At 41.4% G+C, this 27938-nt stretch overlaps 2 protein-coding genes across 4 annotated transcripts in view; one reads left to right on the top strand and one right to left on the bottom strand.

Moving 5' to 3' along the window:
• Window positions 1–12566, top strand: part of wdr47a (WD repeat domain 47a) — a 29882-nt gene extending 17316 nt beyond the window's left edge. Inside the window, exons 8-15 of the mRNA XM_072668899.1 lie at window positions 311–544; window positions 1968–2028; window positions 5814–5971; window positions 6506–6675; window positions 6949–7119; window positions 7225–7356; window positions 7815–8033; window positions 8969–12566. Of these exons, the coding sequence (XP_072525000.1) occupies window positions 311–544; window positions 1968–2028; window positions 5814–5971; window positions 6506–6675; window positions 6949–7119; window positions 7225–7356; window positions 7815–8033; window positions 8969–9111 (1288 nt within the window). The 3' untranslated portion in view covers window positions 9112–12566. The remainder of the gene's footprint in view (window positions 1–310; window positions 545–1967; window positions 2029–5813; window positions 5972–6505; window positions 6676–6948; window positions 7120–7224; window positions 7357–7814; window positions 8034–8968) is intronic.
• Window positions 12567–14410: 1844 nt separating this feature from the next.
• kirrel1b (kirre like nephrin family adhesion molecule 1b) overlaps window positions 14411–27938 on the bottom strand; it is a 75486-nt gene continuing 61958 nt past the window's right edge. For 2 of the 3 annotated variants that reach the window (XM_072668883.1, XM_072668885.1), the window contains exons 13-15: window positions 25987–26093; window positions 23544–23657; window positions 14411–21472 (exon numbers count right to left, since the gene is read on the bottom strand). In XM_072668883.1, coding sequence (XP_072524984.1) covers window positions 20897–21472; window positions 23544–23657; window positions 25987–26093 — 797 coding nt within the window. In that variant the 3' untranslated portion in view covers window positions 14411–20896. The remainder of the gene's footprint in view (window positions 21473–23543; window positions 23658–25986; window positions 26094–27938) is intronic. The other variant, XM_072668886.1, reaches the window with a different exon arrangement.

The following is a 27938-nucleotide window of genomic DNA, read 5'->3' as shown; positions in this document are numbered from 1 at the left end:
GGTGAAATAACGTCTTTCCATTTTAGCAATATCAATCTTCGACCAGAAGAAAGCAGTAGGCCAACATATTGATTTCCCACCTACCAAGGGGGTATCTGCCGGGGGCACACCAAACAGTGTGATGAAAGGACACAGCTCTATTGCTTTATTACATGTCTTAGAAGATGTCTCAAAGATTGGCTGCTAGAAAAAGTGTAAAGCTTTGGGCGTGTTCAGAACATGTGCATGTGGAAGGCAGGGGCCTGCCTGCAACAATACAGGATTAGAAATTTTTACCAACTTTTTCCTTATTTTGTGTGTGTGTGTGCAGGTCCATCCAGAAGCTTGAGGAGCTGAATGTGGGGATGGATGATTTGGGGGAGGAGGTTCAGGCTCTGTCTTTACAGTGTAATGGTGGAGGGGGAGAGGTGGGCGTAACAACAGGGGCTGACACAGACACCACGCAACCTAATGAGGGGACAGCAGTCACCAGCAGCACTCCTCAGAGACCTGGAGCACGAGCAGCTGTACAGCCCCCCACTGAATCCCCTGTGCTGTCCCAGAGGTAAGATCTGGTGTGGTAAAACTGGCACACACACTAAACTGGGAGGACTGTGTGGTGGCTTTGTGTCCCTAGTATCTTTACAGCATTGCTGAAAATGTCTTGGTCCACACAAAAATGTAAAATTGATTCTGAAACGCTTGTGTGATTTAATCAGCCCAAAAAGGGGCGTTAACACATTGCAAAGTGTAATGTCTCAAGTAGCAGCTTAATGCCCAAAATAGACCAAAATGCAATGTGAAAATGAGGCCAACAAATATTTTCTTACTATTTATTGTTCAAACATCAAATCCCCATCACCGGATCCCTTACGCTGAACTAAACTAATACTGGCATACTGCTTACCACAGTAAAACAATTTCAATTCAATTGCAGTTCAAAAAAAGTCTTCTAATTGCCCACCTCTACTGTCATAAACAGTTAAACAGTAAACCCTACCATTACTACAGTTGCTGTGTGGTATAACAGCATAATAAGGAAAGTGTTTGAACTAGGGCTGCAACAGTGAATTGATCAAATCAAAGTGTTGCACGATTTCTGTTACTCGCCTTACGTCACCTGCGGCGCTTCGTCTACGCTGGAAAAAAATAATAAATAAGAGCGTGTTGAGCGAAGCGAGCTGGAGCGGAGGCGTAATCTTCAAAATAAGTTTTACATCAAGAAGAAAATACGTTCCAAAAAATGAAACATGACCAATGCAGAAAAGGAGGTTCAGCTTGTTAGATGGACAATGACAGTGATGGAGTGTGTTTGTGTGTGTGTGTGTGCTACTTTTATTTTTTTTATGTTTAATTTTGTTTAAATGTAACTTGTACACAATGGTGGTAATTAATAATTAAGCTTCAAGTTTTAAGTATGAGTGAAGACACTACATACAAACTAAAGGCAGTTCATTCTGTCTCACTCCTCGCTTCAATACAGTGCAGTGTTTGCAATGCACTTAATTTTCTCTATTTATTTTATTTATTTAATTTCTTTATTTTTTAATTTATGAATAAATTTGTCTAATTTTCAAATTTAATTTAATATTTTAATCTATTATTATTGAATTATTGTACACACTTATGTGCTCTGTTATTCAATGTTCTATTTTTAAGTAATGACATGGAAATGTATTTTTTATCCGGTTCATCGATTAATCGGGGTAAAAAAATAATGAACAGATTAATCGATTATTTAAATAATCGTTAGTTGCAGTCATAGTTTGAACTTTTTCTTACTTCCAGCCTAAAGAGAAAGATGACCCATGCTCTATTCAAAACAGAACTGGTGCAGCAGGCTTCATATTGGGTACCAGACAGTTGTAATTAGTCATATTGTTGCGATGTTTGTGCTGCGTCTGTGTAGGTGTTTGTGGAAAGTTAGAGGAAGGATATGCATGAGAAGAGTGTCAATGTAGATAATTCTGTTGTATTTTGTCATGCAGTATACAGAAAGAGAAAGAAGGACAGAGTGATGGAAGCCTGACACGCACTAAAGAAGCAGAGGTATGTAACTGTGGTCAGCATACACCTATGCTAATAATAACTACAACAAAACAGTAGTTGTGATTGGCATAACAGGTTGGGAGGACCAAGAAAACCTCTGAAAGAATTGCTCCTAAAATTGCAAGTAAGGAATATAAAAAAGTCTCTGTTTGACTGCTAATGTCATTTAGGAATGACTTGAATAGACTAAAATTCAAAGATCTAAGCCTAGACACTAGTACTTTCGGAAGAAGTTGGTCTTCAGTCTGCGTTTAAAGACAGCGAGCGACTCTGCTGTTCGGACACCCAGGGGAAGTTCGTTCCACCACTTCGGTGCAGGACAGAAAAAAGCCTGGATGGTTGAGGGATGGCGGGTCAAGACGAGCTATACTTAAAGCTCGAAGGGATCTTGGTACTGATCGGCATTTGACCACTGCCATCAAGGACGGATGGGCTGGTCCATTGTTGGCTTTGTTGGCCAGCATCAAGGTTTTGAATCTGATGCGGGCAGCAGCTACAGGAAGCCAGTGAAGAGAACTCTACAGAGGAGTTACATGGTTGAACTTAGAAACATTGAAGACAGCCCATGTGGTTGTATTCTGGATTAACTGCAGGGGCCTGATTGTGTGCAAAGGAAGACCAGCCGGAAGGGAGTTGCAGTAGTCAAGTCTGGAAGTGACAAGAGACTAAATAAGCACCTGGACGACCTCTCTAGAGAGGAAGGGTCGAATTCTCCGGATGTTGTACAGGAGAAATCTGCATGACCGAGTTACGTTAAGCAACATGACTTATCATACAATCATCAAACGATAACTGATCATCCATGACTACACCAAGGCTTCGAGCTTCTGTAGATGAAGTGACCAGTGAGTTCTTAAAGGAGATGGCAAGATCGTTGTGAGGTTCAGCAGATGCACAACAGCTCTGTCTTGCTGGGGTTAGGTTTGAGGTGGTGAGACGCCATCCAAGAAGAGACGTCAGCGAGACATGCTGAGATACGGGTAGACACCTGTGTGTCAGATGTTGGGAAAGAAAAGATGAGTTGAGTGTCATCAACGTAACAGTGGTAAGACAATCCATTGGGTGATATTACTTTACCTAGAGAGCTAGTGTAGAGTGAGAAAAGAAGAGGACCAAGAACCGAGCCTTGTGGAACGCCATTGGAGAGACTACAAGGAATCTCCCTGCCATGTTATCTGGTATGAGCGTCCCTGCAGATGTCCCATGCAGAGCGGGTAATTTCAAGGCCGACGAGGATAGACAGGAGGATCTTCTGGTCCACTGTGTCAAAAGCTGCAGAGAGGTTGAGGAGAATTAGGGCAGATGACAGTTTGGCAGATTTAGCTGCATGGAGCTTCACTGGAACTGTGATGAGAGCGCTCAGAGTTTCAGTAGAGTGCGCCGCTTTGAAGCCAGACTGGTTAGGGTCCTGTAGATTGTTCTGGTTGTTCTGTTAAGCATGGCAGTGGATCAGTCTTGCAGTGGGCTTATGTCGCAGCCAGTGACCTGGGGTACATTTTTCTGATAGAGGAAGGAATTTTTAAATAAAAGCCAGCAAATCCTCTAAGCATCAAATCTAAAACACTGTATTTCCCTTTTTGTTATTTCCAAAAACCTGTAAAAGACAGAAATAAATTACATTTATTTTAACTAATCTTACTTTCAATAAAAAAGGAAGGTATCATCTTTAACTTTATTTCTTTTGGTAATCTAAACAAGCATAGATGTACTATATGGACAAAAGTATAGGGAAATTTGCTGATTGCTTGATTCTTCTGAAATCAAGGGCATTAAAAATAGCTGATCCTGCTTTTGTTGGAGTAACTGTCTCTACTGTCCAGGGATGGCTTTCTACTAGATTTTAGAGCATTGCTGTGAGGATTTAATTGTACTCCGCAGCATAGGCGTTGGTGTGATCAGGATGTTGGTTGATCACCACCTCACCTCAAACCTAACTCCCCAACTCCTCCCCAAAAGTATTGAATGGAACACCATCATTCCACAGAACACAGTTCCACTGCTCCACATCTTACTTCTGGGAGCTTTATACCCCTCTAGCCCACACCTGGCATTAGGAGTCCAATTCTATTGTCAATACTTCTCTACAGGGACTAGACAAGCTGTATGTGTGCATTTACACATCTGTGTCAGCAATGGTTACAACTTATTTGGGCCAATTTTGGGCTAATTTTCCAGACAGGTTACAAGTGTAGTCTTGTGATTCTCCATTAAAAGTAAAATTTAGTCTAGTACTAGGTTTAATCCCTGTCTGGGAATCCAGCCCATTGTGTATGTAACTGTGGTAGTTAGCATGCAACTACATGTGTGCTTTTACATCCTGGCTGCTTCAATTACAACTTATTACATAGTATTATTATTATTATTATTATTATTATTATTATTAATAATAATAATAATAATAATAGCACAATATTGTGGTAGTAATAATAGCTACAGTAAAACAGTAGGCTTACAGTAATATGCATAACCGCAGTCACTATTGTTTACTTTTTTCAGCCTTCCCCCTCTCACCCCTCCCTCTTTCCCTCTCTCTCGACGTTTCTCTCTTTCCTTTTCTCTGGAGGATTTGGTGTTAGTTTAATTACTGTAGTTTCCTAATCCTCTCGGCTTGTGTCCAGCGCACACAGCCCCACCAGACCAATCCCTTTTCTGAACTGTTATTACAGGGTTTGGATTTACATGCAGGCAATGAACAAGACATGTATAAATAAACATCCTCATTGTTACTAACGTGTCTCAGTGTGAAAATACACACAAAACATAATAAAGGAGATAAATGGCATGGAATGGTGATTAGGAGAATGGGACAATGGGAACAGAGACCTTTGTGCTTTTTGCCAAGCCATTGTCAAGGCAGCCAGTCAGCCGTACTGACTGACTGACCAACAAAGACAACACAGGGTGTGGCCAAGCATATATAAATACAGCATAATAATACTAAATACTCTATAATACCAGAGTATTACAGATTTAGTAAGTGTTCAAAAACAGGCTGTACTAGTGAACCCCTGTGTGTAGTCCAGTTACTACAACTGTGAATGTAGTCCACAGTGAAGTCCAGTTTCCACAACTAAAAATGTAGTTCAAAATATAGTCCAGTTACTGGATCTATGAATGTAGTCCAGTTTCCACAACTATTATTGTAGTCCACAATATAGTCCAGTTACTGGAACTATATATGTAGTCCAGTTTACACAACTATGAATGTAGTCCACAGTGTAGTCCAGTTACTGGAACTATGAATGTAGTCCAGTTTCCACAGCTATGAATGTAGTCCACAGTCTAGTCCAGTTACTGGAACTATGAATGTTGTCCAGTTTCCACAGCTATGAATGTAGTCCACAATATAGTCCAGTTACTGGAACTATGAATGTAGTCCAGTTTCCACAGCTATGAATGTAGTCCACAGTCTAGTCCAGTTACTGGAACTATGAATGTAGTCCAGTTTCCACAAACATAAAACAGTAAAACCTAATGCACAATAAATTGTTGTGGAGTTCAGAATGAATCTGGATGAGCAAGAAATCACTGGTGAGACATATTGAAACCCTGTATTACTAGGAACCTGCATGGTGGACCGTTCCAAGAGTCAATCTTATCTGCAACCTCAGTACGAAACTCGACGTTTAACAATGCTACAGAACATCTAGAGAAACTTCTGTTAATCGATTATTCATTTCAATAATCAACAGATTATTCGCTATCAAAACAGTCGTTTAGTTGTGCATTAATGACTGGCTGTTGATCGGCTGACCACTCATATGCATGTTGTCTTTGTGTGTCAGGGAGAGAAGTGTAAGGCAAAGTTTGTAGCAGTGAGTACTCTGGAGGACACTCAGGCTGTGCGTGCTGTGGCCTTCCATCCTTCCGGCGGGCTGTTCGCTGTGGGCTCCAACTCCAAAACCCTGCGTGTGTGTGCCTACCCCGACACTCTCGACACCAGGTACACACACAAAATCCAAACAGAGAAATGCATGCAAGTGATTTAGAAAGATCTACTGTCCTTTTTTCTCTACTGTACTGTGGTAATTCATGTGTTTTTAAATGTAATAGACTAGAATACCGTAATGAAGCGTTAATTAGCCAAACCAGAAATTCAGTGATGACTACAGTCAGTTAACACTGGGCTTCCTTAAAGTAATCAGGTGTCTGTGGTACTTCAGGACCAGGCCTGGGAAACTTTAAGTTAAACACAAGCATGTCGCTCTGTTCACCACCGTGGGTTAGCAAGCTAATTAGATGGTTAATGTGATGGTGGCGAGTGCTGCCGTAAGCTACTTGAGGTTCTCGCCTGCATGTAAAAAGGCCATGAACTGATACACTCCAGAGAGCTGATTAGAACAGCACAGCCTGCACTGTTTATTTCTAAGCTACTCTAAAACTCTGTGCTGCAGTTCATTTGTGGAAGTTGCTACTGTTACACTGTAGTTTCAAGCTGGATAACTGTAATTTCTTTGTGTGTGTGTGTGTGTCTCAGTGGCTCTAGTGTGTCTAAGCCGCCGGTGGTGCGATTTAAGAGAAACAAGCATCATAAAGGTTCGATTTACTGCGTGGCGTGGAGCCCCTGCGGTCAGCTACTGGCCACCGGCTCCAACGACAAATACGTCAAAGTACTGCCCTTCAACTCAGACACCTGCAACGCTACAGGTGAGCGAGAGAGGCTATTTCTCCTGCTCTCTTTTCTCTCTCGCTATTAAGATGTTTCCAGATTCTAGTGTTACATTGAGGCTTTCAGCTGCTGTGTAATGTAATGTCTTTTTGTTATTTGTTTCTCACGCTGTTTCTATTCCTCTTTTCTAATTTTCTAATTTCCCTCTCTTTGCCTCCATGTTCCCCACCGTTTCTGTCACTTATTTAACTACTTATTTGTTCTTATTTGTCTTCTCTCTCTCTCTCGCTCTCCCTCTCTCCTTCCCTCAGGTCCTGATCTGGAGTTCAGTATGCATGATGGGACTATTCGGGACTTGGCCTTCATGGAGGGTCCAGAGAGTGGAGGGTCTATTTTAATCAGTGCTGGAGCAGGAGACTGCAACATCTACACCACGGACTGCCAGCGAGGACAGGGACTACACGCTCTAAGCGGACACACAGGTCTCTTCTCAGTCTTGATACGCACACGCACACTCTTGCTCAGTTGTTGTCGTGTCCTGTAGTGACAGGACTCATCTCTGTTCGGTCTGTTCTGTCTGTTCTCAGGTCATATTCTGTCTCTGTATACGTGGGGAGGCTGGATGATCGCATCTGGCTCGCAGGATAAAACCGTGCGCTTCTGGGACCTGCGTGTTCCCAGCTGTGTGAGAGTAGTGGGCACAGCTTTCCATGGGTCAGGTGAGCATACCTGCACACTTCAGTTCAGCCTTTCTTTCAGTTTGTAATTTATATTAGTTTCATAATAATTGCTCCATAGAACATTTTAAAGAACATATAAATTTTTTTTTTGCATAAATCTGCCTTTTCAAGCTATAGATAAGAGCAGCACATCCAAGTCCCCGTCCCCTTTTGGGTGAAGATAGCTCTTCTAATTTGACTGGTGTAAAATACTAATTCGGAGGTCTTTAACAATTAGTAGCCTCCCCAATTAAACGTCTCCTGATTAATAACTAATATGCAGTTTAATGTTAAATAAGACATTGTGGTAGATAATATGGGACACATAGGTTGTAGATCCTGAATGACACAGATCCACAACCCAATTATTTCATTTTATTGATTGATGGTGGTATTCTTAGTCATTTTTGTCCCAGAATACCTCATAAATTCCCCTTTGTGTCTGTGTGTTTTTTCAGGTAGTCCAGTAGCCTCGGTAGCAGTGGATCCGAGTGGACGTCTGTTGGCCACGGGACAGGAAGACAGTGCCTGCATGCTGTATGACATCAGAGGGGGGCGAATGGTACAGACGTATCGTCCCCACAGTAGCGACGTCCGCTCTGTTCGCTTCTCTCCCGGAGCACACTACCTCCTGACCGGCTCCTACGACGCCAAGGTCATCATCACTGACCTACAAGGTAACTGCATAACACCACAACATCTACAGCAGGTTCACAGCCACCACAACCAACCTTAAAAGCTTCTGCGGCCCACATGAAGCTTGAACTGACTAAAATGCTAATTTGTAAATTTACTTCACGGAAGTGTCACTAGCTAGTGATGTCAGTTTTCAGCCAGCTCAACCCAAATGTGATTTCATTTTTTAATGTAATTATTTATCACAGCAATACATATCCAAAAACACAGATCTAATAGTAATTTTACTTTTACATTTATGACATTTAGCTGACACTTTTATCCAGAGCGACTTACGAAGTTACTCGTATCACAGAGGCGGACCAATGTAGTGTTGTTTACTGGTGTAGTTTAGCATAGTCCGAATGGCCATTGAAGATTGGTAAAAGATGGCTACTGATGCCTCCTGCAATGTATGTGGATAAGAAAGCAAATCTTAAAATACCTTTAAATAACATCAAAATAGTTATATGTTGTAAAAGGTAAAGGTGCATGTATCTGTCACTGTACTATGCACAGTGAAATGTGTCCGCCACATTTGACCCATCTGCGGTAGTAAACACACACACACTAGTGAACTAAGGACAGTGGGCAGCCAAATTCAGCGCCCGGGAATGAAGAGAGAGTGAAGGGCCTTGCTCAAGGGTCCAACAGTGGCAGCTTGCCGAGCCCGGGTATCGAACCCACAACCCTGTCATCAATTGCATCAGAGATCTAACCGATCTGAATAACATGAGGAAGAAATTATATCAATGATGTCTGAGACAGACAGACAGACACACAGTTAACGTGTACCACCTTTAAGGCCTGTCCCATGAAGCTATTTTTTAAATTATTCTGTCCCTATGTGGAAGTTGATTTCTGTATATATGTTTGACTGTGTGTGTGTGTGTGTGTGTGTGTGTGTGTGTGTGTTTGTGTGTGTGTGTGTGTATAGGTGACCTTACGAAGCAGCTGCCCTTGACTGTAGTAGGGGAGCACAGCGATAAGGTGATCCAGTGTAGATGGCATCCTCAGCACCTGTCCTTCCTGTCCTCCTCCGCTGACCGCACAGTTACACTCTGGACTCACAACACGTAGAGCCACAGCTTACCACCAGGGGGAGATAACACAACACATCTCACTCTACTGAACAAACTCACCTAGGTGGATCAAAATGTAAATAGCGTGCGTGTGTGTGTGTGTGTGTGTGTGTGTGTGTGTGTGTGTGTGTGTGTGTGTGTGAATGAGATGGTATGTTATTTATTATTTATGTACTCTTTTTCTCCTTCTCTAACAGCATCTATTGCTTGCTTTCTCTTTGTGAACATTGTGTATATAGTAGCAGCTATGTTTTTAACAGGCCTTTTCAGGTGACCTTGCTGAACTCCAGAGCGTCTTGCCTAGTGTCAGAAGATTACAGAGACTCTTTAATGAAGATACACTTCAACTGAAGTCCTGTTTGAGCTGGATTCGCTTTTATGGAGCCCCCAAAAGGACAGGGGCAAAAAGATTGTTTTTTCGGTAATGGGTAAAAAAATGACCTGTTTATTTATTATTATTATTATTATTATTATTACAAATCTCAAGTTAATTGTCTCAAGAAATACAGTGCATTTCCCACTCTGCCCTGTAGATGGTACCAATACGTCATTCACTGTTATCTCCCCAAGCCCATTTTCTGTTCTTCAGGTTGCTGGTAGTTGTGTGTTTGTGATGTGAGCTTTTTTAATTTATTAGCTACAGCTACAGCTTTCTTCATGGTGAAGTTTAAACAGTGTACAATATACCATTCCGCAATACAGACACCACCTGCCTAAGTTTGAGTAGTTCCCCCTTGTGCCGCCACAACATATCTGACCAATATGACCATTCTAGGTATGCACTCCAGACGACCTGAAGGTGTCCTGTGGTGTTTGTCACCAAGACGTCAGCAGCAGATCCTTTTTGTTCTGTAAGGTGGGGTCTCCATGGGTCACATCAGTGAGCCTCAGGTCCCAATGACCTTGTCGCCCGTTCACAGGCGGTTCCTTTCCTGGACCATTTTTGTTAGGTACTGACCACTGCATATCAGGAGACACCCCACAGGACCTACCTGATGTTTTAATCATAAATTGACCCTTCTTCAAAAACCTTCATGTTCACCTGCTGCCTAATGTATCCCACCCCTTGACAGATGCCACTGTAGATGAAGATAACCAGTGTTAGTTACTTTTACCTGTCTACTAATGTTATGGGTGATTGGTGTATAGCAGTTAATTTCCATTGTAAAAGATCCCATCACAGATACACAACAACTAGCACGCCTGAACGTAAAACAATGGTTTGGGAAGTAAACATGAGCAGTGTTTTGGTGCCTTCTACAGGAGAGAGTGGGTAATGCACTGAAGAATGAAGAATGACTTGGGATAATTATCTCAAGAGCTTAGGATAATCTTCCTGAGATAATGCGATGCTGACAGGCAGGAAGGTTTTGTTTACTCATTATAGAAAAATTATTTTTTCTGTCGTGTTTTTTTTTTTGTGGGCTCCATACATTTTACCAGTAGAAGTTCAGCAATTTATACAAATACTGACAAGATCCCTAATTTTACTCCAGTAAGAATCTGTAAAGTTTGTAGTTTTTACCATCTGATGGTAATAATCTTTTCACCAAACCTGGAGCTCCCTTGACAGTAGTTTCTAACCAGTATCCCTCTCATTACATCCCTCAAGGCTCTGTGACATGCTATTGTTATTGAATGGCACCTGTCATGTAATGCAGCCATGTATATCCAGGCTATGACAGGAGGCTATCTGTTGGATTTTGGAAATTTGACACAGTTATTTTATCCTGCATGAATCAGCATTGTCAGATCACATACATGATACGTTACATGACTTTCTCTGGTCAGACCATTTCAGCTTCAGTAGAATCAGTGTGTTTCATAGCTAGATTACCGCCTGGTTTTATTGTCGGAAAAGAAGAAGGAACCTTGCAACCCGTGTCCAGTCCCACACACTGCCTAACTTTGTGGTTTAATTGGTTTCCCTGCTCGAACACACCTGACAGAACTCAGAAAGTGAACAAGGGCATCAGTTCGTTTGTTAGAGCAGGGACACCACACACAGCAGCAGTGCACGGGTCCAAGCACAGGGGTGGTAAATCTCTGAATGCACTACTTTCCTGACAGTCCCGTGTATGTCTGTGGGGGTGTGTATGTATGTGTGGTTTTAGGGACGCACAATGATATTGGAATCATATGGTGGGTTTAGTGTTTTAGTGAACGTTTAGGTGGTGCTGGGTTACTGTGCAAAAATGTTTCCCCTTAGTAACTTTGCTGCATTTCTAACCCCATATAATGTATTCAAGTAGATCTGATCTCAGCAAATGTCCACTGTTCCTACATCAGTGCGTCCCTGCATTGATATGTTTTGTTGTTTTTTGTTTGTTTGTTTTATTTTTTCTTTTGTATCGGGGACAAATAGGAATACATACATACTGAACTGCACAACCACTCGACACATATCTATTCAAGAAGCCCTTCAGCTGTCATGTGAATAGACGCTTTGCTCAAGTGTGCTGAGTATGCAGTATGGTGCCTTAGGTCATGGAGTCATTTCTAATGCTTTGTAAATCAACTGTTCAACAAGTTCTGAGCTAGAAATTCATACAGTTCAATGAAACCTCAGATTTTCTGCTGAATTGTCCATAAGTGCATGGCCCTGTTAGCACACACTGGCTTCATGTGGTTAAACGGTCTCCATCTTCTCCATGGAAACGGCTTCTAAAATATTCTTTGCTGCTAATGATGCTAAAGCAGAAACTAAAAGTGCTCATCCTGAATATTGTGGTCTATAGTGCTGCAAAGAGTACAGTCTCTACAGTCTTAAGTGCTTATTGTGCTGCACTATGCTGTTGTCAAACTGGCGAAAGCATCTGTTATTGGTATGAATGTAAATCCATCTAAGTGAGTGTCTGTTTATAATTGTCTGAAGTCTAATCTCCACACTTTTGGCTTGGAAGATAACTCGTGAGTGTCCATCTCTTGTGAATGCAGATGAAGTCGATAGATGTAATCAAAGTATTCTTTTCTTTTTAATGCTGACCTAGAATGAAATTCCTGTCATTTAAAATCCATCTGAAGGAGGCTCCATATCAGCATGTGTTCTGGTCACAGTCTTCACAGGCTCTTCACACAGCTTCAACTTTAATGTGGCACTGATGATGAAGAGCATTTTGTGTGTCTTTCTCCGTTCCTCTTCCTCAAGCTCTTGTGTTTTCCTGCACTTTTTTTTATTGTTTTCTTGAGCTTGTAATATATTTTACCATGATGTAGATTTTATTTATTTCAGTTATTTTAATTTTTATTCATAGTTTATTTTATATCAGAACTAACATCTGTATATTTATTTAAGCACTTGTGTTGAAGAGCACTGATCTAATTTCTCATTGAAATGACAGTGTAGTTTTGTTAGCGTTTTTAAAAAAAATTGAACTAATCTCATTAATGCTTATGGGAAAACAAGTGTTTGCTGCTGTATAGTCAAAATAAAGGCTTCTTTGTCACCTTCAATCATGTTGAGAAAATGTTTTCTGCAAAGTTGACTGAGACTAGTAAAGACTAGCAAAGTATTCAGTTTGGATCATGTTCCAGTGTGTTTAGTGCTGTCAGCAAAATCAAACATAGCAGTACATTCCATAATCATCGAATAAAATAGAATAATTCAAGGTGTAGAAGTGAAGGTTGCTACTAATAGAAGTGTTAGTACTGTCGGTGGTAGTAGTAGTGTTATTAGTGGTGGTAATACTGTCTGCAATACTATTAGTAATGTAATTGTAGTATTGTTGTCAGTAGTAGTAGTAGTAGTGGTGGTAGTACTGTTAGCACTACTAGTAGTGTTAAAACCAGTAGTAGTGGGAGCAGTAGTGGTAATACTGTAAGCAGTACTAGTAGAAGTGTTAATAAAGCCAGTAGTAGTGGTAATACTGTCAGTAGTATTAATAGTAGTGTTAATAAAGCCAGTAGTAGTGGTAATACTGTCAGTAGTATTAATAGTAGTGTTAATAAAGCCAGTAGTAGTGGTAATACTGTCAGTAGTATTAATAGTAGTGTTAATAAAGACAGTAGTAGTGATAGTTAAACTGTTAGCAGTACTAGTAGTAGTGTTAATAAAGCCAGTAGTAGTGGAATTAGTGGTAGTTAAACTGTTAGCAATACTAGTAGTGGGTGCAGTAGTGGTAATACTGTTAGCAGTACTAGTAGAAGTGTTAATAAAGCCAGTAGTAGTGGTAATACTGTCAGTAGTATTAATAGTAGTGTTAATACTGCCAGTAGTAGTGGTAATACTGTCAGTAGTATTAATAGTAGTGTTAATACTGCCAGTAGTAGTGGCTATACTGTTGGTCATACTAGTAGTAGTGTTAATAAAGCCAGTAGTAGTGGTAATACTGTCAGTAGTATTAATAGTAGTGTTAATACTGCCAGTAGTAGTGGTAATACTGTCAGTAGTATTAATAGTAGTGTTAATACTGCCAGTAGTAGTGGTAATACTGTCAGTAGTATTAATAGTAGTGTTAATACTGCCAGTAGTAGTGGCTATACTGTTGGTAGTATTAGTAGTAGTGTTAATACTGCCAGTAGTAGTGGCTATACTGTTGGTAGTACTAGTAGTAGTGTTAATAAAGCCAATAGTGGTGTTAATACTGCCAGTGGTAGTTGTAAAAAAAAAACAACAAAAAAAGTGAAAAGTAAAATACTAATAATTGTAGTGGACGTATCTCTACTACTACTAACACTATGTCAATAAATATTATAATACTATTAGTGAGATTGTACACTTTTTGTATCTGTTGAGCTCAACTTAAATTAGCCCTTCTTAGACCCAGTGCAGGTGGTGGGAGACAGGAGGATGACAGCCAAGCTGGCATCCATGCTGGAGAACAGCTCCCACCCCATGCATGAGACTCTGGCAGCACTGGGCAGCTCCTTTAGTGACAGGCTGCTTCACCCCAAGTGTGTGAAGGAGAGGTATCGCAGGTCCTTCCTTCCTGCTGCCATCAGACTCCACAACCAGCACTGCTTCCAGCCCACATACACACACACATATAATGTGGGTTGAGCCCAAGATGGCCTTAAATGTAACCAGTCTATAACATATGAATGTAGCTTTGAGTTATAACCCCCTGGTCAGGGTATTCGTAACAGGACCATAAGCTGTAAAGACTAAAAGGGAAAGCTGATGTAAACAGTGATGTGTCCTGCACCACATACTGTCCACTCATACTGACCAGTCTGTCGAGGAATGACATGAGCTTCAGGTACTACGAAAGAGGTGTATTTATTCAATAATAATGTGGAAAAATAATCACACACAATAAAAAAATCTTGTGTAAAATAAGATTAGGGGATAGGGCAAATATGAATAATATAATTTTATTTTATGTACATGTTTAAAAGATGAGTAAAACTATAAAATACACAATGACAAGTAAAAGACCCAATAGAAACACAATAATACTAAATACTCTTTTATAACAGGAGTAAAATAGATACGATAAGAGAGAGAGAGAGAGAGAGCGTCATTCACACTACAATGCACACACTCACACAATTCCCGATTATTGCACATTCATTCAGTAATCATCCCACTGATCCCAGTTTTCACACAGTTAAAGATGGGGAGCTTTAACATGTTTCCATTAGCAATTTTAAACGTCTTTTTATTAGGAAGAAAAACTTCATATTTAATAACTTTTTCTCTTGTTAATAGCATTAAATAATAAAGGGGTTAAAGGTCAGCTCCAATGTTTACGCCAGACACCAAGGCTGCGTCCCAACTGCGCTACGCACTAATGCTGGAAGTTATTATATTATATACATTAATAATATAATTGTAATAGTGTGGGTTCAGCAGGTTAGTACAGCACATAATAACGCTCTAACCTGTTTTCTACTAACAGGAAGTGAGGAAGCGTTGCTATGCCAACATACAGTAGGGCACTGCAAGTTCCTATTTTTAAAAATGGTTAGTTCCTCCCTTTCTGTTTCGTATTGCATTGGGGGAAAACAGCACACTCAAAAACCAACGGGTTCTAACGCTGTGTTCAAGTGCTGATAGGAAGGTTGTATTTACCAGATGGTTCATTGGCAACAATACAGAGTCACTCAGTTCAGGTGATTGTCGGAAGCTCCGCCCACTAAGCATGGAGATCCGTAGGATTCCGAAATATCAATCGAAACAATTTAATAACAGCTCAGTGTTGGAGTGCAGAAATGACGTTGATATACATCACGTAAACCCGAGTTTTACCACTTGTAAATGCAACTTTCCAGTATTTCCCAGTTTCCGATACCACTCGAATGCAGCATGAGGCCCTGTCCACGTGTATCCGGATATTTTTTAAATCTAAGATGTCCCTCCTTCTGTTGTTGAAAACATTTCCGTCCACGCAGAGACGGAAACGCTTACATTAGCATGCTAGCCCTGCATAGGCCAATAGTACCTCATAAACATCAAAGACATCAAAGACATCAAAAGACCACCAAGCTTTACCCACTACTTCCTATGTCGTGTTCTATGCAAGTCTAAATAGAGCATTTTATGTTTGAAATGAACATTTATTCATATGTGGAAATCTGAAATCTAGTGCTGTCTGCGTGTAGATGTTGAGTTTTATGGCTTATGTAGTTCACTATAAAGGAAGTACGGAGGTGTTTACGAGATTTAGCCAGAAGCTCAGTTTTTCTAAAACAATGAACCCAATGGAAACAGAAACATCCTCCTTGGAAAGCGTTTTTAAAATAGCTCTGTTTTCAGTCACTAAAAAGCTGACCAAAACCTTCATTTTTAAAAATATCCGGAAACATGCGGACAGGTATGCAATATCTATTCTGGATATTTGAGTATACCTTTGGCACTGTTATTTATACTACATTCTCAAAAACTAGTTAGTATTAGTAATTAGTACGCAATTGGAACGCACCCCAAATGAATTCAATGCATTGTGTCCCATCCTTTTCAAGTACTTATCAAAGCCTTTAGCACAAATAAATTCCGCCTCATATTAGGGTCTTATAAATTCTTATAAATAATTCCGAACCTTTCTGGAAGCCGAATCGTTGGGATTTTGCTCCTGCTAACTTTCGTTCGGCACGTTTCAGACGTCTACAGTTTCAAACTCTGCGTCCTTTGATGTGAAATCTGTTCCCTGATGACGATGCGATGGGGAAAACAGTTTGACAGCTTGAGCATCAGATGTGAACTCATCAGAACTGGCAATCTGTGCATCAGGAAAGGCATCATTCATTAGTGTCAAACGTGTAGAAGAGCCAACACTGAAGGTTTGAGCCCCAGCCTAACTATATTTTGTACAAGTGTTCAGCTCGGACGTTACAAAAACGTGCCCAAATCTTTGCATAAAGAAGATGTCCACCGGTGATGGTACCTTAGAATGCAAGATCTCCACTGCGCTTAGTCTGAAAAAGGAGTCTTTAGTCGTGTTTTGACACTGCGGACGCTGTCTGGTCCAGAGGAACTGTACAAAGGTACAAACAATTCACATCAACAATGAAACAAACAGACTTTCCACACTCATGGTTTCTGAACCACTGGTCCGTCTTCTTCTTCGTCCTTGTCTTTTTTTTTTCTCTTTTTTTTCCTATAAAAATATCATAAAAATGCTTTCAAATGCCATATTCTAAGTTCAAATACAAATGTGGAAAAGACCACTATTCTACTTCAGAGAGGGCAGATACATGATGCTGGACAAGAAGACGATACAAATAGAAACGATTGAAAAGTTCCCGTCTAGGATATGCACTTCTTGGGTGCTCCCTCACTCAGAAGCACTTAACGTAGCAAACGTTTGTGAGGTGTGTTTGTTTGTTTGTTTGTTTGTTATTTAAAGAAGGGAGGTTTCCATCTCTTCTTCGGCACTCTTTGAGTACCAAGTATGAAAAAAAATCCCAAATCCCAGCTAAGTCCTTGCTTTCAGAGCACAGAGATTGGGCTTTACACTTCCCCCTAAACACACACATACAAGGCCAACTTTGAGCTCCTCATTAAAAAAATCATTGTTTCCCAAACCCAGTCCTGGAGTTACTTTATATGTTAGAGATTCCCCTAGCTGCAATGGGCCTGAACTCGTAGCCTAATTATGGCTGGCACTCTTAATCGACTGATTTAACTAAAATACTGCAGATTAATATTAACCTTGCAGATGAGCCTGTGCTGAATAGTGGCCTGCTTGCAGGATGATAATTTTTTTTTTTTTTTTTGCTCCTAAAACTCTTGAACTCTAAAAATTCTTTGTGGCCTTTATTCTAGAAGATGTTGGACACATTCCTTTGAGATGCTGGTCCATGCTGACATGACTGCATCACTCAACTGCACATGTTGAGAACTGAATGCTGCAAATCTCCTGTTCTACCACATCCTGAAGACTTTATACTGGCTTCAGATCTGGTGACTGGAAAGACCACTGAAGAACACTAAACGTTGCCATGTTCACGAAACCAGTTTGAGCTGAGTTCTGCTGTTCAGCTGTGGCCATGAAGGGATGCACATGGTCAGCAACAATGCTCAAATAGGTTGTAGGTTGCATTTGAGCGATGATTGACTGGTCTTAACAGGCCCAAAGTCAAGAAGTCAAGAAAAAAACATAAATATGCTGGGTCTAAGGATTCATGCTGTTGGTGCCAAATTCTGACCCACCACCAGGTTACTTTTTCCAGTCTTCAACTGTCCAATTTTGATGAGTCTGCAGCCTCAGCTTTCTGTTCTTGGCTGAAAAAGTGGAACTGTGGTCTTCTGCTGCTGTAGACCTAGACCATTTACCTCAATGTTTACATGGTTATCTGAGTTATCAGAGATATCAGATAGCATTTCTGTCACATGATTGGCTATTTAGATAATTGCATGAATGAGTAGGTATACAGGTCTTCCTAATAGAGTGCTCAGTAAGAGTATCTCTACACCACATTAGGTCATTTTGTTTAAGAATAGTTTTCTGTGATGTAGCTTTTAGAGCTTACGTCTGGTTCCTTTCACCACCGCAATGAACGATTCTGAAGAATTCAGTTTCTCTAGAACAGAGCATTTCACACCAACCAGTCTGAACAGCCCTGATGCAAACCTTGTTAACAAATCCTTCACAAAACCGGGCGTCACAGAACCAGGCTTGGGAAATACTGCTTGAATCGTAATCGTGTGGGTGAAGTGAGCTGGTCTTGGTTTGCAACATAAAGTGAATCAATCAAACTTCCCTTAGATACCCCAAGGAACGGCATCCATCATTAGACGTTCTTCTAAGAAAGAAAAGTGTGCAACGGCTGCCAGTTCAATGTAGAGGTCATGACGCACTGCCAGGAACATCAGCAAAATGTCATGGTTAGCTGATTCTCTTGGTTAGCGCCACAGCAGGCTGAGGTGTTTTTTCGACGGGGGGCAGCAGCGACTGTCTTTATTTATTTTTTCTTTTTTTCTTTTTTTTTTTTTTGATTGTTGGATGTTTCCCTTCCCAAGACATTCAGCATCTATTGAGGTACGACAACAACTATTTCCCATTGCGTCGCATTCGAGAACAACCTATTTGGTGTATTCAGGCCTTCTCACACAAATGCACTCACACACACATACATATGCACATATACACACACTCCAGTGATGCAAACTGGGTTCATTGTTCTAGAGTGGCTCCATCCACAGATTTCCATTGGCTGTCTCTCCGAAAGGGTCAATGTCACACAATTCCTCAAGCGAACAAGCATCCCTATTGCTTCTTTCCAGCAAGGTGGCTCTTTAAAGCAGCCGTGTACGACCGGGGGTGGGGAGTTGGGGGGGGGCGTATCGATTCTTAAAAAGCACTGCTTGTGCCCTTTTCACCCTTCTTCTGAATATATTTACATATAGTGACTAGCAAAGAGAGAGATGGGGGGATAATGGAGCAGAGAATGAAGGAGAGCATATGAGGTTGAATCAGCAGCTTCGCTCCTCTGGAACTGCCATATCTTTTTTTTTCTGTGTATATGCTGTTCCTTTTTCCACTTTTGGCACTGTAATAGCGTCAAGAGACGTCACACCACAGACATGATACAAAAGTACAAAATTACTGTGTGTGTGTGAGTGTGTATGTGTGTGTGAGATTGTGTGTATGAGAGATGGCGAAACTTCATTAGTGAAACTAGCTGTGTTGTGGATTGGTGTACCATGGGGGTGTAAAATTGCGTCGATGTACAGGTTACGATTCAACTGCAGTTTGGTATAGATGAGTATCGGACATGAGCTAATATTAGCAGAAAATCCTGGATCTGATCTCACAGTCCAGATCTATCCAGTCCTACTTTTTAGTCTGGTTAAATTGGCCTCTGGTTCGTTTTCACCTGTGGTGTGATTAGTTTGGGCGGGTGTGAATGCAGTAATCTCACTTGGATGCAGACGAAAACACTCACTGAGACCCTCAAGAGTCTCGATCCACTCCAGAACGAACTCTGAAGCAGTTAGATTGTGGTGGGAACATGATCTGACCTCAATCCAACCCAAATTATCAGGTGTATTTCTCAACTTTGAGCTAAGCGGCTCCCATAGCCAGGTGCTAACCTGGTTTTCTGCCCAGATGATTAACTTACTACAGCTATGAACAGGTGGCATCTCTTGCTGTAGGCACTAGTGCAAAACACAGGACCTGTATTTCTTGCTGTATTTACTTTCTTGCTCCCGCCCCAGACAGGTCTGACCAATAAGCAGAGAGAACTTTCTCACATGGTTTTCTCACACTTTTTTTTTCTGTGTGAAAACAAACTAAACCAAGAGGAAAACGCTCTAAGTACAAACTTGTTAACTGATTTAGACCAGAGCTATAGGTGTGAAAACGCCCTAAGAGTGTGTGTTAGCTGTGTTTAACCCTGTGGGGTACTAGACTGTAGGGGAACAGCTCATTTTAAAGCTCAACAGTGGTTAAAGAACAATTCTAAGCTTAGTACTGGAAGATGCTCATGTTTTTTATATCGGCATCAAAGAGGAAAAAGTGGTCTCATGATCTCTAATTTTAATAATATTTAACATGCTGTGCATTAGGGGTGTAATAGTTCAGTTCACACCAAGGCATAGACCTCACGGTTCGAGGATAAGTGTGGTCTGACAGGAAAGAAGCTACACCCCCCCTAAAGCCTAAATCTGTTTTTATTCATTTCAAATTTCATTTCACCACCAATCAGCTTCAGCTAAGCTTAGCATAGCATGTTGCTAACTCGCTAACGTCTTACAGCTTAAGACACCTGTCTCTACTTTTATTCAGTATACTGTTCATTTACTCTACAGTAAGTAATGGCTCTTATTTGTTCTGTATTCAACTCTAGCCGTCTTGTGTGTATGAACGCACACATTCATACAGTTCAGTAATATTTAGACCTGTTTAGTTAAACCCTGTTCTGATGTCAGCTTAATGGCTGGGGTTCCCTCTCAGCACAAGCTCGAGATTGTTGGTAAATGGTAGAGCGAGCATCACATGAAACACTCTCTTTACTATTCAATGCTATGGAGCGGTTGAGAAACTGAGCTGGGGCCAGTCGACTGCTCTGTATCTGATCACCCTTACAGTCCACTTAGTTCCACTGGAGTGTTACTGGGGAACAGCCAGTCATCTAAAATTTTAAAATACACAAAACATGAACTGAACTGAGTTGTAAAGTTTCTCGATGCAGTGAATCGTCTCCTAAAAAATCGACTCGTTATGAGGTCAGAGATTTACACCCCTAGGGTATCACATACCAACCGTGTACAGCGTGGTTCATGGTGATGTTTTTTTTTTCCTTTGATTATTATTATTTATATATTTTTTTGCCGTTTTCTCGTGCTCAGCGAGTGCGAACGCATGTGTGTGTGTCAGCAGGTCCGTCACGCACCCTCATACATGCGTCTGCATTCTCTGGGTGTGTCTTTGAGAGTATTCCGTTTGGGGGGACGAGTAGGAGAAACGCGTGGAGCTCCCATATTTTCCTAACGCAGGGTCTGCCCCCGCCCCTTGACTCAACCCCACCCCCTGTCCCGTCGGGTACATCTCGTAGGCTGGGCCTTCCTCCAAAGGTGGGGCGAAGCCTAGCCTGTACTGAGAGTACTGGGCCGTGGTCGGGTAGCCGTAACTGTCGTAGGCGAGCTGATTGGTGGATTCCAGCAGGCCACATTCTCGGGAATAGTCTGTGGTCTGAGGTGGAGGGTTGGGCGGGACTTGGCTCTGTTTGGTCCTGGCTATAGTGTTGAAATGCGCGTAGGTGTTGTGGGCAATCCGGGACGGTGGCCGTGGCTCGTAGCGGCCGATGGGGGCGATTGGGGCGGGGTTAATGCCGGCCGGTGGTCCGGTTGCCGAGGCAGAGACGGAGGCTGGGTTTGGTGGCCGGAACTCCTGGTAAAGTACGGAGCGTGAGCCTGGGCGGATCTCTTCATGGGTCGTCGCTCGGACGTTGTAATAGCCGTTCGTGGGATCCTGAAAGACACGTCAATGTCAAAAAATGGGGCATTTTAATTGGTCCATTCATCCATTCATCATACAGAACAACTGCCAGATTCAAATGATGTCAAAAAGTGAAAAACAACAAATATGGAGATAAGAGGAATTAGATGTGCCAAGTGTTCAATATGGTATGTACCCGACTCCATTGGCTGGTTGAGATCCTGTGACTTGACAGGTGTAAGTGTATAGGTCTGTGATTATATAGAGCATGTGTGCATATGGCCTTTTCAGTAGGCTACTTCAATCTGTGTATTCTGCCATTAAATATGGTGCCTTCCTATCAAATACAGTCTTTCATAGCCACTGCATGGCTGGACAAGCTTTACGACAAGAATCTCAGTCAGTCTCGCCCGTATTCGGTCTAATGGCAAATTATAAAGTCAAAATGTATCAATTTAGAGTACATTAATGATTTCAAATTAAAGACCACCTCCTGGTGTATATAAGATGTATTTTCCGTCAGACTCTCAAGCTTTTTGATTAACATTTTTTTTTTGCAATGAAGCTGAATGTTCTCCAGCTTCACTTTTGCTAACTGGGAATGGATGTTCTCAAGTTGCTAAACTAAAATTTCCATCTCAATCACCTTACATTTCCCATGACAAAGTTCACACCCCCTACACCATCCCACCTCTCCCTTGTTCTCCCTTGAACAGAGTGCCAGACCAGCAGCACAACCTCCTACCATTGCTACCTGTCTAATGACCATGTTAAAACCTAAATGGACTCTTAACTATCTACCACTATTACTATCACCACTATTAACTATCTACAACATGATTATTATATTATGATTATGATCAGAGCAGTTCAACAGTATAGATGGTTTGGTAACTTTTATCAATAATTTATAAATAGTTCTGATCAGAGGAGGATGGGTCCCCCTTGTGAGTCTTGGTTCCTCCCAAGGTTTCTTCCTCCAGCTCTGAGGGAGTTTTTCCTTGTCACTGTGGATTTATGATGTAATTTTTTTTTCTGTCTTTTACTAATTATGTAAAGCTGCTTTGTGACAACAACAGTTGTAAAAGGTGCTATACAAATAAAATTGACTTTGGCTTTTGACTTTGTTCTTCAGTCATGTCTCAGAAGGCTTCTGGCCTTCTAGCTCAAAGCAGAAGCTGTCCAGAACTGCAGCCCAAGTTCTCAGAGTTCCCCCCCTTCTCCCCCTCTACGGTGTCTTTCTCTACTACAACAAGACACCCCTCTTGAAGGCTGTCCAATGGAAATGGTGGCAGTGGCCCCTTCAGTGTAGTTGTGTCGACAGGTGATGTGTGATAGGTCTCTCCCATCACACACAGCACTCCCAGCACTGGTGAGGTGGAGGCAGGCATATGTTTCCTCCGATTCCTGTGAAGAGCTACATCTTTTTAAAGCGCAGCTAATGCCAAGTCACAACAGCTCAACGCACTTGGAGGAGGACACTAACTACGATTCCTGTTCTGCTACTGAGTGATGGGTGTGGGGAAGAAATGGCTATCCTACCTACCCAGAGAGACTGAGATAGGGGTGAGCAATATGACAATATCATGGTACACAATACACTTCTCTTGGCATGTGGAGTACATTGTCGGTGCTTAAAGAACACAGACCAACTGCACATATTATTACAGAGAGCTTAATAAGTCCTGGTTTATTGGATAAAGTACAACAGACTGGGAACACAAATCACAGGACTCAGTATGGGAGTATGGGACATGCAGTTTTTAAGAAAATGTAGTTTTGTGTCAAAGTATCATGACAAATATTGTGCGCTGTGATGTAATGTCCCTAGAGTGAGGCCAATCCTGCTTTCTCTAATAGGACTCCCTGCTTTAGCTTGTAGTTAAAGGCTGAATGGCTTAAATTGGATTTTTACCTATATTTTATATATAGCTTGTGCAAAGGTAGGTCAGTCTCATCTGCTAACAATACAGCATCAACCAATGGCCCTGTAGAAACCCTTGTCCCATAGGGTGCATGTGTGAGCATGTGTATGGGGACATACGTACAGTATATGAGTGTGTTACAACACACATGCACATTGATGTGTGGGTGTATTTCTCACCTTCAGCTCGTACTCCTCTTTTGTCTCCTGGGTTTCGCTGCGCACGTCCTGCTTCAGGTCCATGTCGTCTTTGAAGGGCTGAGTGGAGGGAGAGAGGGAGACAGAGGGAAGAAACTAAACCATCAAAACACCACAAAACACACACACACAAAGAGAGGAGAGGGAGAGAAGGAGGGAGGGAAGAGGAAAATACGACATCAGGTTGAGCAGCAGAAGAAAAGGAAAGAATAGGTGCTGAAAGGTAGAACGGTAGCTTTCCACAACTATCATCATGTCATTTCACCACCATTGTTAAAAAAGTTTTTCTTTTCTTGGAGGTCTGGAAAGCTGGAAGGTGAAAACAGGTCAACTACAATTCTAATAAATCCAAAGGCCCATGGTTCCACTTATCCAGTGATTTACTTTTTCATGTTTTCCTGTGTTAGTGAGTTAATTTTTTTGTCATTTTCTCAACGTCTTGATTTGTTGAGGTGATGATAACAAGATGCACTACATGTCAAATGTTTGTGGACACCTCTTCTAATGAATACATGCAGCTACTTTAAGATGCACCCATTACTGACACACATGCAAATACACCCACACACACACACAGCTTGTCTAGTCTCTGTAGAAGAAGGACTAAGAACTGCCAATAGAATAGGACTCAGCAGATCAACATGAACCTATTGGCACCATGCCTAATGCCAGCCCTAATGTAGGCTAGAGGGGTATAAAGACCCCCAGAATTTAGCTGTGGAGCAGTGGAACTGTATTCTCTGAAATGGTGGTTGGTGCTTCATCCAATAGCTTTAGAGTGAGTTGGGAAGTTGGGGATGAGATGAGGTGGTAATCATCCAACATCCTGATCACACTAACGCTCTTGTCATTGAATGCTATTAAAACCCTCACATCAACTCTCCAACAATCTGTTAGAAAGCCTTCTTCGCTGGACAGTTATGTCAACAAAAGCAGGATAAACTTTGTTTTATAGCCTCAATTTTAGATGAACTTTGTCTGTGTAGTGTAATATACTAACATACTGTAAATTAGTTGACTTTAATCTAAGGGACTGTGTTGTCAGTAGTGCTGGAGGACCACTGATAAGCTGATTATATACTAGTAAGGTATAATCTCAGAGGCAGTGTTGGTCAGTAGTGCTGGTGGGGCTGTTTGCATGTCTGGGGAATTTAATCCGAGGGGCAGTAAATAAGCTGTTGGTAGGTTGTATTGGTAAGTAGTGCTGGTGGGGCAGTAAGGAGTAAGGAGTTGTTGGTGGGTTGTATGGGTCGGTAGCACTGGTGGGTCAGTAAGGAGCTGTGCGTGGATTGTATTGGTCAGTAATGCTGGTAAAGCTGTTTATATGTTGGGGATTTCATCTGAGTGGCAGTATATGTTGGTCAGTTGGGAGTTGTTAGTGGGTTGTACTGGTCAGTGGGACGATGATAGCATTCACATGTTAAACATGATGGCCCCACATCTCAGAAAAGCACTATGATATCTCAAATTAATGATCCCAAAAGAATCTCCTATATACAAAAAACCCCGAAACATAGAATGAACTTGTTCTCATAGGAAATATTAGAAAAATATGCAAATCCAGCTTTTCAGGGCTTCCGTACTTTCAAACACATTTCTTCTTTTAGAGAACTCATATAATTCATTATATCAAATGTTACACTCTTTTCACATTTCATCTTTTTCACTTACACCAATCACAGCACCAGATGAGCTCCAGAAATGGTAATATTACGCTAATCAGAACACCAGCATTTTATTGGTTATTGCTCCGCCCATGTCTGCAATGTTTCACCTCTCTTTCAAGGCAGCAGGTGTACAGAAGCATGGCTGAACAACAAGAACTTCTCTCTTCTTCCATTTAAAAGTTTACCTCCACCCTCCCTCAGCTTTCTCCTCACCCAGTGTCTTGTGCTCTCATTGGCTGTCGCTAGTCGCTGCATTGACCTCCAGTCACAACACTTTTCACTCTACCAGATTTAGAGTCACCGAAAAGTCCAGATATTAAACTTGTTAGATATCAGCAATCACCTGTGAGCTCTCAGATCACTTCTCTCAGCAGTTCGCACATAGTGACCAAGCCAGTGGTGAGCAAACGTTGCTTTGCCTTTTATCTGGGATCTCCAAAAACAGTCGGCAGGCAAATCAGGGCCTAAATCATGTAGTGTGAGCCTGGCATTAGACAGGGCTGCCATCCGTGAGGGCCTTGAGACTCAAGCAATTAGCTCTAATCTCACGCTCTCATGCTTTTTGCTCTCACACAGGGGTCAACATTTTTTGTTTCAGGGTGGTTCTTGGATGATACTCTTCTTTTTTTTGACAACTAACCCTGGGGACGTGTGAGGATGGGCATCATTCATGTTTTTTGCAGTTTGGAGGAAGAGAGAGAGAGAGACATAGCTGTCCACTTGCTGCCATCATTAGAGCATGCATTTATTTCCCTTACCATGCGAGTTGCCGTGGAGACGCTGGCTGAGTCTTCCTCCAGGCTGTGTGTCTCTTTGTTGACTGTCTCAACCTTGATGTCGGGCTTCAGCGTGACCCCGCGACGACCTGCACACAACACAAACGCATCACATGAAATTCCTTGTAAGAGAAGATCTGCTCATTACTGCCTTTCCTGACCGCAGTTCTAATAGAAACCGACAGTGGAAGGCCTCTGCTCAAATTGTTGTTTTGCGTAATGATCACTGATACACACCAAAGAACAGCCAGCTAAAAGTCTCATTTATGCTCAACATTAAATACGGACAGGATACTCGTTGCATTCATTTTGTGCACGTTCTTTAAATGTTTTCGATTACGGACGGAACGGAGCAGGTGAAATCGTGGTGGCAGTGTTGCCAATAGGTCAAGTGAGACATGACCACTGCCATATAGACACCCATAAAGAGACCTATTTACAGCCGTTTACCCCACTGCCGCTTTCATCTTTTATGAAGTAAGTACATTATCATGACCAAGATGCTAGCAGCAGATCCTGTACTTTGTGAGGTGGGGCCTCCATGGGTCACATCAATGATCCTTAGGTGCCCATGACCCTGTTGCTGGTTCACTGGTTGTCCTTTCTTGGAGCCCTTTTGGTCGGAACTGACCACAACACACAAGAAAACCCCCACAAGACCTGTTGATGTTTTGACTGACTAACCTGACTGTTCACTCACTGCCTACTATATCCACACTTAACAATGAAGAGATGAGAAGATGAAGATGATCAATGTGTTTCACTTCACCTGTCAGTGGTGCTAATATTATGGCAGATCAGTGTAGAAGTGAAGCTAAACCTAATGACTTGAAAACTGCTTCACAGCTACAAATCCATGTCTGAGGCCTGTTTGACCCTAATCTAAAAAGGGTCTAATCCCATTTTCCTCAGAGTTAGCCCTGAGTAAGGACAGTTATGTCTCTTTGCTTCATTTCTTAATCATTTTTGGACATGAGTTATTTTACTAACAAACACAATAGAAAGACATAATTAAAAAAAAGAAATACGAATTGTGGCTTACAGTTACACATAGTGTAAAACTGAGCACAGTCCAATGTGGGGAAGAGTGAAACATGGATATTTCATGCAGTTAGAATTCAGCAGATAGCAACATCATCGGCCTGCAATCAGCAATCAGCCTGATAGTTCTCATGATTCACCCAGAGGACTGAAGTCTTTTATTCAGCATATGTGTGTTGCATTACTGAGTTGTGTGTTTATTTCGCCTCCAGTATTATTTTAATCTCCGTCTTGGTGGCTACAGCATCACTTTGAGGTGTGTAAACAACTCAGTGGGAGTGATAGCTACCCAGGCTAAACTATAGCCTCCTAACTCTTAATTACAACTAATTATTACTGGTAACATGGGGTTACAACTCTGCATCCTAGAGTAAACAATGGAGTGACGTTCACATTTACTTTCTAAGTGAAAGTAAATCTCTAAATTTAGAGGACCCTTTTTTTATGTGTGTGTATTTGCTAAAACAATGTAGACAATTTCCCATAAATGTGTAAATGTGCAAAATACTGTGTACAAAAATAGCGTATACAAAATCATGTCTGGTTTATAACCAACAGCCAAAAAATAAATATTAAGCTATAAAAAGTGTTTTGCCAAATTGTGTATTTGCTACATTTATTTTGAGGGAAAAAAACAAAACATTGTAGAACAGTTTTTGTTGACTCCACATTTTATGTTTTCCGCGTATGTTGTTAAAAAAACATACTAAAAAAAAACAATATAATAATAAAATAATTTACAAAAACAAGGTAGGTTGTGCACCGCTATCTCCTGCTTAGTTTTGATCCTGAATTTGACCACAAGGTGACAGCAGAGTCACTACAGGATAGGTAGGTGCATAGAAATCTGTTTAAATGACTGGACACTTAACCAGAACTTTACAGTAGCTTAA

This window comes from Salminus brasiliensis, chromosome 23, assembly GCF_030463535.1.
Source record: "Salminus brasiliensis chromosome 23, fSalBra1.hap2, whole genome shotgun sequence".
Lineage (NCBI taxonomy): Eukaryota > Metazoa > Chordata > Actinopteri > Characiformes > Bryconidae > Salminus > Salminus brasiliensis.
The sequence above is the reverse complement of the archived record's forward strand: the minus strand, read 5'-3'. Positions and strand labels throughout refer to the sequence as shown.